General features: G+C 31.1%; 2 protein-coding genes across 8 annotated transcripts; one reads left to right on the plus strand and one right to left on the minus strand.

Annotated features, from left to right (window-relative positions):
• The first annotated feature begins 1,530 nt into the window (after positions 1–1,530).
• On the plus strand, positions 1,531–6,074 carry LOC129315840 (protein GRAVITROPIC IN THE LIGHT 1). 6 transcript variants are annotated; one of them, XM_054959943.1, is made up of 4 exons: positions 1,531–1,880; positions 2,346–2,490; positions 2,582–5,424; positions 5,539–6,074. In XM_054959943.1, exon 3 carries the CDS (start codon positions 4,004–4,006, stop codon positions 5,372–5,374), a length of 1,371 nt encoding a protein of 456 aa, XP_054815918.1. In that variant the 5' UTR covers positions 1,531–1,880; positions 2,346–2,490; positions 2,582–4,003; the 3' UTR covers positions 5,375–5,424; positions 5,539–6,074. The 6 variants fall into 6 exon arrangements, with proteins under 6 accessions (XP_054815918.1, XP_054815917.1, XP_054815920.1 ...); XM_054959942.1 differs by having other exon boundaries at positions 4,004–5,424; XM_054959945.1 differs by having other exon boundaries at positions 2,346–2,392; positions 4,004–5,424.
• Positions 6,075–13,243: 7,169 nt separating this feature from the next.
• On the minus strand, positions 13,244–15,625 carry LOC129315438 (putative pentatricopeptide repeat-containing protein At1g53330). 2 transcript variants are annotated; one of them, XM_054959103.1, is made up of 2 exons: positions 15,435–15,625; positions 13,244–15,078 (listed from the first exon to the last, which is right to left on the minus strand). In XM_054959103.1, exon 2 carries the CDS (start codon positions 14,781–14,783, stop codon positions 13,410–13,412), a length of 1,374 nt encoding a protein of 457 aa, XP_054815078.1. In that variant the 5' UTR covers positions 14,784–15,078; positions 15,435–15,625; the 3' UTR covers positions 13,244–13,409. The 2 variants fall into 2 exon arrangements, with proteins under 2 accessions (XP_054815078.1, XP_054815079.1); XM_054959104.1 differs by having other exon boundaries at positions 13,244–14,868; positions 14,944–15,625.
• Between the last annotated feature and the right edge of the window lie 647 nt (positions 15,626–16,272).

The raw sequence follows: 16,272 nt of genomic DNA on the forward strand, positions 1-16,272 counted from the left end.
GTAGTAGTCCCTCCTCCAATTGTAAGAAACTTTTAAAAGAAATTTGACTTTCTAAAATATAAAATACTTTAAAAAGATTTAAATTTCATTAAATAAACTTATTTCAATATTTCTCTCTTTCTAATTAATTTTTGTTTGTTCTCTTCTCAATATATTAAATTATAAATATTTTTAAAAGTCTATCTTTTTTATTTTGAAAATATAAAATTATTAAATATATTTAATGAGATTTATTGGTACATAAGATTTGTTCTCAAAGTGTATTATAATTTAAAATGAAGAGAGTACTATTTACTATTTGTAAAATATTGCGCCTTTCTAAATTTTTTATTAGATAAAATACTTCTTCCTTTGGTAATTACAAGTCACAATTTTTTTAAACGAATATTAAGTAAACCCTGAAATCTAGTTAATATGTAATATCAAATTATTTTTTTACCAGCTCCGCCATCAATTAAATGTCGCCATTGGCGATACTATCTTTTTTAATAGAAATTAAGTACATGTTCATTAAGCAAGATAGGTGATTTTAATATTATGTACGAGATACTTTGCAAAAAAAATATTTTAATTACCAGAACTTTGTAACAAGTCATAACTAGAGACACAATTAACCTTAAAACTATAACTTATTATTGAAGATCGGGAAATAATATTGATGAATAATAGATTCTATAATCTGTATAAATAAACTATAGAATTCGAGACGAGTTACAGCATCGCTGACTCATGAATGTTGCCATGAATTAAATAAGGAAAAATATTAATGAAGAGCTGTGTGGAAAAAATTTAAATAAGTTAAGGATTATTTATTGTTAAAATTTAAATAAATACTTATTAATTTAAATTAGTCTCACGTCAACAAATATTTATTTAAGTCTTAACAATAACTTATTCTAAATTAATGATAATTCATTCAGACTTTTTTATTCAAATTTTAACAATAATTAATTTTTAATTGATACAAATTTTCTTTCATTAAATAAATTGCGGAGTATGTTTTCTACAAAATTTAAGGTGAATTGCAAAATTTATACATCATAAGGAAAATATTTTTTTTGTAATAAAATGTATGGAAAAAAAAAACTCTATTAGGTATTACTCGTAATCGATCTAATAGTTGACACTAATACTGCTGTAATTAAAGATTAAGCGAGCCTGTGCAGATGGAAACCAGGAAATGGTCCACGTCAACTGATCAGAACAGAACCGTAGTTTACGAATCTTTATTGATAAAAAATAATCATAGTGATTCTACCCAGAAAAATTAATAATACTTGCAAAACAAAAACATTCCTATGTCTGGATCCTGGCCGTTCATTTCACAGGTCCACCTCTGACCTGCGTAAGAATCTGATAATTTTACACCGCAACTGTAATTCCATTACTACCCCTATCCGACCTCGAAATCTCCGCGATACCTTTAACGCAACGGATAGGAGAACAGGGGCAGACAAGTACGATCGATGAATTATCGAAATTCCAATTCGGCTCTTGTGGTCTCTTATTTTTAAATTCCCCATGCCTAGTCAGTCGCAAGTGTGGTCGGACATTTTCTCAATTCCGTCTTCTTTTTCCTCGTTTCCAATCTCTCTCTCAAATTCTCTGTTTTCGTTTTTATTTTATTTTTTTCTTTCCCCTCCCCTGTTTCCCTCCCTCTATATGAATTTTCTGTCTTACAGCTGTCTTATTCCTGGCTCGGTGAAAGGGTGAAAGGTTGTCTTATTTCTCCCCCTCAGTCTCTTCTTCAGAGGGCGGCATGTTTTTTGAAGCTCAGAGGGAAACGGAAAAGGAGCAGATCATTTAAGTCTGTATCGAGACATTAAAGAGATTGGGATACGATTTTTACATTTGACTTGAGGCTGGCTTTGGGAAACTTCGTATGAAACTCCATCCCCATTCATTCTTCATTTCTTCTGACTTTTGATTCTCGTTTAAAGTCTTCCTTATTGTCGCATCATCTTGTTCTGTTTTATGAAGTTTTGCATGGTGTGTGGTGCTGCTAGTAGGAAACAGAATCAGAAGCTTCTGGCTTTTGTTATCGCTTAAAGTTTAAAGTCGGTGTTTTGTTTTTGATATCTTCTAAAGGAGACATCTGTATGCTTTAGACGCGTTTTCGTTTTATTCACTGGGCTAAATATGAACACGTTTTGGTTTTTCCTTTTTAAAACTGTACTCTCTTTTTTGAGTTTTTCATCTGGGTATCTGTGAGTTGTGGTGGTAGTAACTCAATATCAATACTCATTGTATTTGCCTTTTACGGTGTTGTGTTGTTTTTGTGTTTGGAGAAAAGTCTATTCCTTTGTGTTCTTTTGTCCATGTTCTTGATTCTACCCTTTTATCAGCGTTTGGTTGCAGGCTATTTCAAGGTCGCAGTTATCGGGGACATGTAGTTAAGTGTTGTTACTCTGTTTTCTTGAGTTTTACGTTTCATAATGAAGAGAAGTTGACGGTTTCTTTTACGCCCTATTTCGTGGAATAATTCAGAAGGTATAATGAATTGTCTTGATTTTTGTAATCAATTGTCTTTGTTGAAGTGATAAGGGCTAAATTTCTCAGAGTTTTATGCTGCTTATTGCAGTGCTATCGTCGTTGGGTTAACTTCTTCCATTAGACTTCCTTTTGCAGTCTCTATTATTTACATCCCATGGGGCTAGATAGTCTCGGGTGTTGTAGATTTTGAAAGCACCCAGGAATCTCATCTTGTTTATTTTGACTTTTGATACACAATCATGTGAATATCTGTCTTGTTCGATGTTTAAATGACAGTAGCCATGAGAAACATGATAGGGTTCTGATTCTGCATAATTGCTATATGAAGTGTTGGAATTAGTCATGGAGAACATCGCCATGCGTAATAAGATCATTGTCTCTGCACACTCCCATCTTATCAAGCCATTGTTGGTGAGCAGGAGAGAAAGGGAATAATAGATCTTTTACCATGTGGTGATGCCTGGTGGGGATGGTTAACTTTCTTCACTGTCATGATGTAAAGTAAAAAGTACCATGTCAAATATCGACTTTGATGAATCCTTCTGTGCACCGGAGATACCAAGTACTAATTTACATCAAGTCCATGTCTTTTAGATTTTGAATAAGCAGATCCCAGGGAATCCTAAGACATAAAAGCCAAGACGATAATATTTTTGTGAATAAAAAAAAAAAATTCACTTCACGTATCGTCAGAATTTCAGAAGACAAGTTGTGGTTTACGTTTGCCTACTTGTGTTCCTTTCAAGCTGCAGATCCAGTATGCAAGACTTTGCCTTTATATAATTGATGGGTTTTTGTTAGCTATAGTTTAAGAATGTGTTTTGTTATTATTACTACTTTGGCAATAATTTATCCCAAAGAATCTGAAGAACTAGTTTATTTGACCGGTTACGTTACAAGGAAGATCTGATTATTCAATAGACGGGCCTACTGCTCTTAAGCGCATTGAAGCAAAAGGTTAGAAAACTAAGTTAGGCCTGCTTAACATGTCAAATCTGCACAGAAGTATCAATAATTATGTAAAAGTAAATCTTGCTACCGTTGTTAAGTTGATTCAGTTACTGATTCTTCTTTTCTGCTCTCGCTTGGTTTTGCAAGACTTGGCCTTTACTTATGGTCCATGTTGCCAATTGCCATCTTGGACTGACATCCTTATTGCTAGGCGAATAAACATTTACCTTTGAACTTTAATTGAATCTTTTGATCATGTTCACATTCTTGATTTATTTACATCCATGTCTTCTCAAGTCCCTTGCTGGAACCAACTTTCTGACAATTTTGAAAGTTATTAGAAACTTTTACAGATGAAGAACAAAAAGAAAAATTACATCCCAATTGATCGCCTCGATCTAAGAGTTAAAGCATATTCCTTTTCCCCCCTTTCTTTCAACATGCTCATCACGATAGCCATCGTCTTTAAACTTTATCGTTCTTCTGAATCTTTTTAAAACTTTAAATACATTTCATCACTCTCATCTTCATTTGCATAATCTGTAATACTTTTTTGCAGATGGAGTCAGTTAAGCCATCATCAGTTGCACCAAGAAAGAGTAAATTGGCTCGCACGTTTGCTAAGGTTCTTCACCTTAGAGCACTAACTGGAATTGCACAAACTGAAGGACAGAAGAAAGTTAAAACTGAAGCAAATCTCAAGGATGAAGGCAACAGCTTGTGTCGTGACATGGAAGCTGAAGAGCTTCAAGAAAGACTAGCCGCTGAAGCTTTGCTCGCAAAAGTATTTGCTAGCATTTCTTTTGTGAAAGCTTCATATGCGCAGCTTCAATTTGCTCAATCTCCTTATGACCCGGATGGGATTGAAGCTGCTGATAAATTAGTAGTCTCTGAGCTGAAGAACTTGTCTGAGCTAAAGCAGTGTTACTTAAAGAAACAGTCAGATCCTTCACCTGACACAGCAATTCTCGCAGCTGAATTGAAGGAGCTGCAAAGTGTTAACAAAACCTTTGAGATTATGGGGAAGAAGTTAGAATCTCAGGTAAGGCTAAAGGAATCTGAGATTATATTTCTGAAGGAAAAGCTAGAGGAAGCTACTAAGCATAACAGGTTGATCGAGAAGAGATTGAATCAAAGTGGCTCATTATCCATGCTTGAAAATCTGCATGTATCTGGATTAAGTTCTAGCCATTTTGTCACTGTTATTCGTCACACAGTTAGGTCAATTCGAAGCTTCGTAAGGTTGATTGTGGATGAGATGAGATCCGTTGGGTGGGATATTGATGCTTCCGTGAATGCTATTCATCCAAACATTGTTTTCTGGAAAGAAGATCACAAGTGTTTTGCCATTGAGTCCTTTGTTTGCAGGGAAATGTTTGATTCTTTCCACTTTCCTAGCTTCTCCATTCCTAATGAAAATCCTCCGGATAGGAATAATCAACAGAAGCTGTTCTTCGAGGGATTCAATGAGCTGAAGCTCATGAAAGCAAAGGAATTTCTTTCTGAGAAGCCAAGATCACCATTTGCCAAATTTTGCAGAATCAAGTACCTAAGACTTGTTCATCCAAAAATGGAGTATTCATTTTTTGGTAACCTGCGCCAGAGAGACCTTCTAAATGCTGGAGAATTTCCGTATACAAGCTTCTTCACATCATTTGCTGAGATGGCTAAGAGGGTATGGCTCCTGCATTGCTTGGCCTTCTCATTTGAGCCCCAAGCTTCAATCTTTCAAGTGAAAAAGGGATGTAGATTCTCTGAAGTGTACATGGAATGCGTGAATGATGATGATTCTTCAGACCATACACAAGTTGCTTTCGCTGTAGTTCCAGGGTTCAGGATTGGCAAAACTATTATACAGTGCCAAGTTTACCTCTCACAGTCCCAAAGCAAGGTAGTAAAAGAAAAGTACACTTCCACCAAACAAAGGTAGCCCCGGTTCAGGCACTGACCCTACAATAATACCGGCGGGAAAATCCTCGGGTAAAATCTTAGAGATAAAGTGGATCATAAAATTACTTGGAAATGTGTTTAGGCAATACTTGGGACATGTCTGTGCTGTTTTTTGATTAGTTTGGTTTTATTTATCTTCTGCAGATTGATTTTTCAGAAGAATCTCTCGTACATTGAACTGGAAGCCATTGTTTTCTTTTGTGGAGTATAGTTGTGAGGTAAGGACATGGCCTGTGCATGACCGAAGAATCTCTGCGTCTCTGGTACAATGAACTGGAAGCCATTATTTCTCTCTTGTGAAGTTTGGAGGGAAGGGACATGGCCAATGCCGTGCTGTGCTCTGCATGGCTGAGTGTGCTGTGGGGCTCCTTGTCCATTTGTATTTTGTCAGTTTTGAATAGGGAAGCGCGTGGACCGTTGCATTGGGAACCACCCTTTTTTTTTTTTTCCTTCAGAAGCTTTTGGTTTTAGTATCATGCTTGTTTTTAAATATCATTAGATTTATCATTGACACACCCTCAAAAGTTTTTGATGATATTAGGCCATGTAGTGGCACAGGGTCTGTCTAGCTGTTCTGCACATCTTTACAAGACATTGCATGTTATATATAATATGTACATATATATATATATATATATATATATATAGCTGGTAATTTTATAGTCCCCTGTGTTATTCGAGTGTTGGTCCTGGTCATGTTTTATCCTCCTCTGAACTTACTTTATGCGCATTGCATTGAAAGCCTAAAAAAGCCCTGCGCTGATGTTATCATTCCTCTTCATTCCTGTTTGGGAATGCTCACGTGTTGGGACTTGCAGAATTTTAACTTTAAAAAATAATTTAAATGAAATGCCACTAATGCCCTTGTGACTATTAATCCAGACCAATAATGGTGGGTGGGATGGGATGTGTGAATTTATTGTAAGAGTGGGTCCCACCTGTGAATGTATATGAAGAAACTCTATCTATTGGGCCCCACTTTGTTGAATAAGGTCGGTGATACTGATGAAGGAGCGTGCGAGGACAATTTTAGCATCCCTTCCTCTAAAATGGTTGTAAAATCTTACGGAAGAGGTGTTTATACTCCCTTTTTTGGCCCCAAAAACAAGAGGTGTGTAATGTGTTTGTGCTCCCTTCTAAATAATAAGATATTAATAAAATTTTACATACTAATAATTCTTATTATATGCGTTTAACAATTTTATTTTTTAAAATAAAAATATAAATTTTTAAAAATACTTTTAATTTAATATATTAAAATGTTGGCAAAAAAATTAATATATTAAAAAGAGAGACAAGAATTAAATAGAGAAAGAAAATATAATATTGAAATAAATTTATCTAATCAAATTTTAATATTATCTTATATGTTGAGAGGTCAAATCTCACTTAAAAGTATTTTATAATTTAAAGTGAAAAGAATATATTTTTTTAAAGACCAAAAACCTCTGTCGGAAGCATAAATCAACAGTTACTATTCCATTGATGTATTTTGTAGAATCCAGAAAAATAAGCAAATTGATTATTTATAATTAATACAGAAAATTCGTAACATTTTTTAAATATCCTATATTTAATTACTTTAATTTAATGCATAAAGATTAAAATTCTCCAATAAGTAGGATATCAAACAACAAGCCTTATCCTATTATATTCTATCATTAATATGAATTGTATGATGTTACTATATTCTATTATTAGCCAAACGTTTAGAATTATTAACTAAAAATAATTTTCACAAGTGTTCTTTTTAGTTTTTTTTTTCTACCTCGCTTTATAGAACTCAAGACTATATATTCTACTTTTCTTATCAATGCCTCCTACAACCTTCTCTTCTTGTACATATTCAAATAATTTTTTATCATTTTTTTTCAATAAGTGTCACGCTTACTTTTTTGTATATATGTCTATTTCAAATTGTCTTTTCACATACACTTGCATATCTATCTCAATATTTTTATCTTTGTTATTCCAACTTTATACTCATGTTTATGGGTGTTCACGAGACAGGACCGAAACACTCCTACCCCATACCCTATTCTGAAAAATTATCAAGATTAAATTTTTATTTTATATCCCGTCCCATCTCATTACAAATCAAGATGGGACAAGACGAAATCAGGACATCCCATTGTCCCAATAAAGTGAACAATGTAGGGAAAAAACTTAGATAATAACGTTCATTAATTAAAATTTTAAATCGCATAACTTAAATAGTACATAAATCACACCAATTATTGAATTGCATTAATGACAACTACAAATATACAACTTAACTCAAGTGCACATGAGAGATAACAAATTATAATAGCAATTATAGGTGATCTCTAGCTTATAAGAGCAATAACAAACAAGGCAGACACAACATCAAGTCATTGTTATTTTTCTTTAGGAAAAATGACAATAAAATTTCTTTGAAACATATAAATGATAATTTGATCATTCAAAATATCATAATTCTCCTCAAGTCCCTAAAGACCTTTTTGTCATTAATAAATTTATATAAATTACTAAATTACTCTTGTTTAAAATAAATAATTCATAATTTTTCTTCTTATATTTGCAATTTTTTTTCTTAAATTCACAACAATGTAACAACAAATCACAACTTCACATATTAAATTCTTTATTTGCTATTGCATTGTTGTAAATATAAAAATAAAAGTTATAAATATAAGAAAAAAAAAGTTGAGAATCATTTGTTTTTAACAAGAGTAATTTGATAATTTATATAAATTCATTAATAATAGAAAATTCTCTAGGGATTTCAAGAAAATTATAGCATTTTAATAGATCAAATTATCATTGATATATTTCAGAGAAATTTTATTATCATTTTTTTTTCTTTAATTGAAATATGTTAAGCTAGTAACTTTTTCTAAAGTAAAGCAAGAAATATGGTATAAAAAAAGTAATTAAATAGGTAAATATGAGAATAAATTACATTAATATAATTAATATATTGTAAATAAAGATATTAACATATATTGCTTACTCTATATCATCAAAATTATTAATATAAAAAACTTTTAGTTTTAAATAAAAATGGCAAGTATTGAAATTATAAGTAATATAAGTATAAACTGTATTAATATAATTAATATATTTAATGTACTCCCTTCGTTTAAAAATATAAAGTATTTTTTGAGATGTTGGATGTTTAAAAATATAAGGCATCTTTAGTCTTTTGAGGTGGAATATTATCTTTTTTTTGTTAAAGTGTCCCTATTAGTGATTTTATATTTATTATAAGGTGTTTAATAGGGATAAATATAAAAAGATAGGGTTCGTTGAAAAGTAAATAACTACTTTATCGGGGTAAGATTCAATTAAAAATATCTTATATTTTTTAACTAAGGAGTATATTTTTAAAATAAAAAAATCATACATACATACATATATATATATATAATATTTGGGACGACCTCATGTCCCATTTCTTCCCAAACTTTTTTATTATTTCATTCTGTAAAGTCCTATCTTAATTTGACCAGAATAGAATTAGGCAAATTGAAATGGGTATAAGTTAAATACCCCTACTCTTGTTGTTCAATATTCACTATCATATAACATGATTGGTATTGCAGTGTTTTAATAAAACTTTTTTTTAACCTTATTGGACTAAAATAAAATTTTAACAGAGAGATAAGGGAGAATGATACCTTGTATTTATGAGTAAACCAAAATCTTTGCATTGAGTTTTGCTCACATGGGTTGAGGAGAAAATGTGTTTAGTTCAGTTCAACTCATTTTATATGGTTGGAATTGTGACAGCTCATAAATTTTAGGTTGGGGAGGCAACCCCCACACACACACACCTTTTATAGGAGCAACTCATATTGTTAAAAATTATCTAAATATATAATACGTATAAACTTGAGTAAAATAAATTTTATTTTTTGTGGGGCCACTTGCTCCCTTATTACTATGAGAAGTTACGATTGGAAAATTATAACCCAACCCAGTCCACGTATGTTGGTGAGTTAAATAGCATCAAGCCCCCTTTTTGCGTGAATATTTGTACATCTAAATTATAAGTTTTAATATGATATTTCATAAAATTAAAAAAATTAATATTATAAGTACATGAGATTCATATATTTCATTATGATTCATTTTGACTTGTTTTATTTTCAATTATTTATAAATAATAGATGTTAAATGGATGGACCTTAAACTATTAAAGTTAACCGATTTAATTCCAGAGTTACTTTGTGTGTGCTTGAAAAGATATATTTTTATTTGAATTGATTTTTTACAGTACAACCCAACCTTTATAACATGGTATTTGAGCCAACTCATAAAACTCATCTACATGTCTAGCTTTAAATATATATACTATATACTTCTTTAGTTTAATATATTAATCACTTTTTAAAAGTATAATTTAATTTATTTTATAAATTATTTATTGATGAAATTATTTTATTTTAAATTAAAATTTTAAAATTATCCTTAAAAAGTAAAAAAAATAAAGATAAAAAATAATATTATATGGTTAACTTAGTTTTTACTTTTTACATGAGAGTTATATTTAAAATTTTACTTATTTTTATTTTTTATATTTTTATTATATTAATATTAATAAAATTAATAAAAATAATTTATAAATAAAATTGAATAAAGTATATATTAATAATATATTTTTCCTCGTAAACATTTAACTTGAGATAATGAAAATTTATATGTTGTGTTTTTATTAGCCGGCTGTCTTATTGTTGTAATTTTTTATATGTTAATATGACTGACGTTATTAATTAGCATGATTTATTCGTAGCCTTTAATTCAAAAAAAAAAAATTATACGAGAGGCAGGCAATGGTAGGCCGCTATTAATTATAATATTCCCTTTCCTTCAACCATCACATCAACATCATCTTCAATCACGGACCCTCCCTCTCACTCTCGAGCCACGCCCTACTTTCAAACTGTCCAGATTCTTTCCTTCCACTCCATAGTCCCCATCTCACATTTCAACGTTTGTATAATTTTGTCAAAGTAGATTCTTTCTCCTTTTTTTTTTTTCACGTTTTCACACAGACACGCATGTTCATTCTTATAAGTTGTAAATATATAGAGGAGAATATGCTTTGCGGTGTGCAGGTTATGATCTTGGTAGGTCCCTGCCCTGCCTCGGGTCAATGTATCAGCAGATTTTACTGAGATTCTTTTTTTAATTATTTTACATGGATCAAATAACTCAGTTTATTGTATGATTATTTATTCATCATTTTACTACCCTTCGATTAGTATTTGTGATTGGATGAGATCGTGGGGGATTTTCGGATTTGGCCCCAACAATCTTAATTGTCTGCTATAATCCTGGCTAAAGTTGTTAATCTTGTGTCTTGTGGTTTTAGTTAGTGACACGCTGTCTCCTTGTAAGCATAAAAGCAGGCTGAATTAATGAAAAGTGAAAATGTATGGCGAAGTTTTAACTCTTGACCCTGGACTTTCAGGGATGAGCATTCCATCACCTCGGTTTCAATTTCTTCAGAACTAATCGGTTGAATTTTCTAAAAAATTTGGATTAAATTTAATCAAAATACTTGATCAAACCGAATTATAATAGTTCGATTAGATCTGCCTATTCAATTTATAGGCTTTAATTTGAGTCTATAAAATTTAATTATTCATATATTTTTCCATCCATTTTTTCCTTTGATGTTAGAGGCCCAACAAAAAATAATAATCTTATAACACAACTCATGGAAAGAAAATAAAACTCAATACTATTACATTAAAAATTAAATTGTAAAAGTAAAAAAGAGAACAACACATTAAAATAAAAAAAATATTATTATTGCAAATGATGGAAAGATGTTTCTTACTCAAGTAGATGAGAATTTATTCACCTTTTCAAAAACATCAATATACATATAATTTAATCAATTCGATTTATTTAGTTCAATAATTCTCAGATTGAATTAAATTGATCAATCAAAATTTTTATTAAAAGAAAATAGAATCAAACTGTATAACTGAATAGACTCAATCAATAGATCAAATTCAATTTGATTTGAGCCGCTCTTTAATTTCAATTTAATTTTGCTCACCTTGGAGTGTGTATATAAATTTTAATTTTTAATATAATTAATATTTGTTACTTTTTTATTGATGAACAATAGAACATACATAAAGTCTAATGCCACAAACAATCACTTTTAAAGAAAGAAAAAAATCCTCATAGACCTACCAAAAAAAAAAATTCCCATCATACGCACTATGATGCTTGTTTTATTAAGAAGGTTTCATTGGTTGCGTTCATTTTCAAGAAGTGGTCGGTCTATGAATGGATCAGGTTTGGGTGCTTATCATGCTCGTCACTATGATAAAATTTAGGCCATTCAAATTATTTGGACCATCTAAATTTTAATCTGAATAACATAAATTTAAAAAATTATTATATTTTTTATTTTTATATTTATTAAAAGAAAAATTTATAAAAATTATATTAATGTGATCTAAATTTAATTTAAAGGGTCTAATTTAAGATTAAAATGTTTATAATCATTATATATTAACTATCCAGTTGTACTCTGCACAATTCAAATTTTATTTGGTGTTAATCTAACTTATGCAGAGTACATCTGAATAGTCAATATATATCAATTATAAAAATTTTAATATTAAATTAAATTTTTTAAATTGAATCTAGACCATATTAAAAATAAAAAAATTATTAAAATTATTTTATAATTTTTATATTTTTTTATTTTAATAAAATAGAATTACATAATAATGCTTTAAATTTAGACTATTTAAATTTTTAATCTGAATAATTTAGATATGTGATGAGCACCCAAACCCATTCAGTCTATGAATAGGCTGTCCGCCTGTCTGTTCATGTAATTTGAACTTCGCACAAATACTACTGCTATCGGAGTCAAGAACATAATTGAGGGGTAGTGATATAATCTTTTGCTCCCTCCAACCTAAAATCTAAGATATTAATAAGTAATTCATGATTCTAAAAAAAATATTATTTGAAACAATAATTTTTAAAAAAATTTACATTGTCTTAGTTTTATCTTTATTAAATACTTTATATAAATGCTGTAATAATGATAATTAAAATTCTAATGTATCTTTAAAAAAAACAAAAAGTAATGAATAAAATAGGAGTTTAATTAGAAAAATAATTATAAAAATTATTCAATATTTTATATTTTAGATCAAGTAATGCTTCTAAAAAATACCCTATACCCTGGTTTGGAGGAAGTATTTCACAAAAAGTGGGTGACTACTCTCACTCTGTAATTATTCAAAATACCAATGATTAATTCATGTTCAAACATTATATCCAAACAAGAATTTTGCCAGTATCGATTGATTATACTTAAAGGATAGTTACTAAGACTGGTTATGGAAGCAGCAGCCAATGATAGATTTCAACAAAATTAATATTATATTACAATCAATTTATTTAGCTTCAACTGTCGTTTAATCAATGCTAAATTCTATCATACGCTGCATCGCAAACAGGTTGTCTCACCAGAGTCCTACTAGATCAACAGCAGTATGTGGTTACCAGATTTTAAATTAACTTCAAATTGTCACATTGACAACAAAGTTGAAGAGAAGACGGATGACACAAACACCTAGGAAGCATCAAATACTTTGTTTGACCTTGTAACTAAGTAACCACGTTCACTCGCAGTTACAATTTCAATGAAGATTCAACATTGGATCTCGTTACCAATTTTTTTTTTTTTTTGAAAAAATAAAGTTGCCTATCCTATAGTTATCATCCAAAATGGCAATGCCCAAAAGACAAAACAAGCCATCTGAAGATCGGCGGAACAAAATATCAAAACCGTCTGTCAAATGGGACATGAAAGTTCAGCATCTTCATGGAGTATATACTTAATCTTTGCATGAATTCACGCTGTCCCTTCTCAACCAATAATCACCAATGAATCTTTGGTCAGTGAGTTGTTATATACAAAAAAATGAACATAACTAGTGCATTTGGTTGAATCGTCAACCGAACCTGCAAATCAGAATAAATGGAATTTATGGCACCACTAAAGTATCAAACAGTTCAAATTCTGATGGCTTCTCCTTACTGCAAGTCATGGAAACCGCAATTTTCCATATATCCTCATAAAGAAAATTGCCATTGCCCAGACTTGTCATGACTGCTGAAAGTAACTGAAAATCGCCTTCCCTGCACAGTTGACAGATAAACTTGTTTATACTTCTACTAAGAGGTGCATAACCCTTAAACATCATCTCATCTAAAATAAATGCTGCCTCCTTGAAGTGCATGCAGTTACAAAGCCCATCAAAAAGCGTGCGGTATGATACTACATCAGGAGCACATCCACGTCTTGGCATATCTTGAAACAATTCACTTGCTTCAATTGATTTACCCTCTCTGCACAACGATCCAATAATCACATTGTAATTCACAACATCTGGCTTAAAAATTTCCGTCTGCTCCAAAATTTTATAGGCCTCTTCAAAATTCTTCTCCCTACAATATTCACTGATCATCACATTACAAGTCACCAAGTCCGGTTTGCAACCACTCTTTTTCATTTCCTCCATAACAACCAGTGCCTCTTCCTTCCTTCCAACCTTGAAAAGTGCATCAATTAGGGTATTGTAAACGGCAGAATCTAACTTCACTTTATTTCTTACCATTTCATCCTTGATTCTGAAGGCCCAACTTAGCTCCCCAATCTGACAAAGCCCTTTAAGCAATGTTGTATACAAAAAGACATTAGGTTTTAGTTTGAAATCCCTCGTCATGTCCTCTTTTAGCTTTAAAGCCTCTTGTATCTCACCATTTAAACAAAGCCCATTAATCAAAGTCCCAAAAGTCACCACAGTTGGACGAACCCCATTTCTTAGCATTTCATCGAACATAGTCCTTGCTTGTTCTATATCCCCTCCAACACAACAAGCATTGATCAGAATATTATACGTACAAGCATCTGGCTTTCCATATTCATTCATCCCAGACAGAATTTCCCTCATTTTCTTGTATTGTCCGCAATTCAAAAGTGCATTTAAAAGTGTATTCACTGATTTTATAGTTTGTTTGCACCGGAAGGATGGGATGGACTCAAATGTTTGGAGGGCCCGCGCAGGAAGGCGTGCCCGACCATAGAACGATATAACCACACAGAAGAGCACCTCTGGAACAGTAAAACGTGTCTCTTGCTTCAGTTGATGGAGTACTTGCTCCATTGGATCAAACATTTTGGCACGACCAAGCTTTGTAATGATGAGATCATATGAAAGAAGGGAGTACCTAAAAGGCTTTTTGGGGTCATGGTTAGGGTTAGGGTTTCTAAAAAGTTCAAGAGCAAGAGCAGGATCCTTCTGCAAGCGGAGGAGGGAAGAGAGCCTGAAGGGAGATATGGCTTTGGAAGTGGCCATTTCCAAAATTTCAAAGTTATTGAATGGAGAACTTTTTGGAAGGGTGATATCATGTAGCCTTCATCATAGCACAACCAAACTGAACCTATCCATAAGTCGGATTGTGTCAATTCAGCAAGCAAATTTAGTAGTGAGAGTATTGACATGGACAGAGGCGGACCTATACTACACGATGCCCCCTGCTGAAATCTTTGAAATATGCATAGTTGATATAATGTCCTTTCACGTTTGTGCCAGACACTTTGACACAACTCGAGCCAAGTCATTTACAAGATCATACATCAGCACCTTGAGTCTGGAGAATTTCCAAATTTGATGATAATATAAAAAGATTAATAAACAGAATGCCTAAACACAACAAATCCAACACTGCGGGGGAAAAAACAATATCCAAATCACAGAAGTCGCTAGTAATCAAAATGAAGAGGGAGGAAGTATAATAGCCAATTACACGCCATTCAAGCAAAAACTAATACAAAAAAATAAACTCAATATGTAAATACTCCCAAATCCAAAGGTGTCAATATTCAACGACCACGCGACCAGATTCAAAGCCAAATTAAAATGAAAAGTTTAAAGCAAAGCAAGAACAGCGCGAACAGACGAGGCAGGGAAAAATTCAAAACACCAGATTGAACAAATCAATCTCACCGGATTTTGGGAGTAGAAAAGGCCCTAGGGTTCGAACCTTCTTCATTGCTTGCCCGAAAACAACCACGCAGGTTTGACAACGGCGGACGGCGTCCGCCGGACAATCGGATGCTTGTACGTCGACTCAGCGAACTAGATCTGCTACCCACGAGGAAGGGTTTTCTCGGAGTTTACAATTAATTTAAGAAGAACTTGGGATTGGCCCAAAAATAATCTGACTTTAATCCTTGTTTTTAATATTTTATGTTTACATATTTTTATTTTTTTTAATATTTTAATTTTTTTATAAATAAAGTATAAGGATATAAAATATTAAAAAATAAAATAAAATAATTTAAAATATTTAAAAATAGTATAAGGATTAATAATAAAATATAAATAAGATTTAGAGATTTAAGTTTATATTTTTTCAATTTATTTTATAAATACATACCCAACTCTTCTGTTTTATATGGTATTAACTTTTGTGTGTATTAAATATACCTTTTAATTTTTTTGATTTTTCATTCTCATTATTTTTAAATTTTCTCAAACTCATTTTTTTAAAAAAATCAAATAATTAAAAAGAATCCTAGGCTTCTATCATGTTGAATAGAATTAGAGGAGATGAATGAAATTGACTAAGAAAAATAAAGCTGATAAAAACCATATATTAATACATAATCTTAACTTATATTAACACAAATATACATGAATAGTGAAGACAGTAATTAAAATTATATAAAAATTATGAAATGATAAAATAACTATTATTTTACAAATTTTTATATCATATGTACATCTATTAAATATTTATTAGTAATAAAATATAAATTTTACTTAAAAAATAATTTATCTT

The sequence above is a fragment of the Prosopis cineraria genome, unplaced genomic scaffold (assembly GCF_029017545.1).
Source record: "Prosopis cineraria cultivar Desert tree isolate PC_DT_omini unplaced genomic scaffold, ASM2901754v1 PC7, whole genome shotgun sequence".
NCBI lineage: Eukaryota > Viridiplantae > Streptophyta > Magnoliopsida > Fabales > Fabaceae > Prosopis > Prosopis cineraria.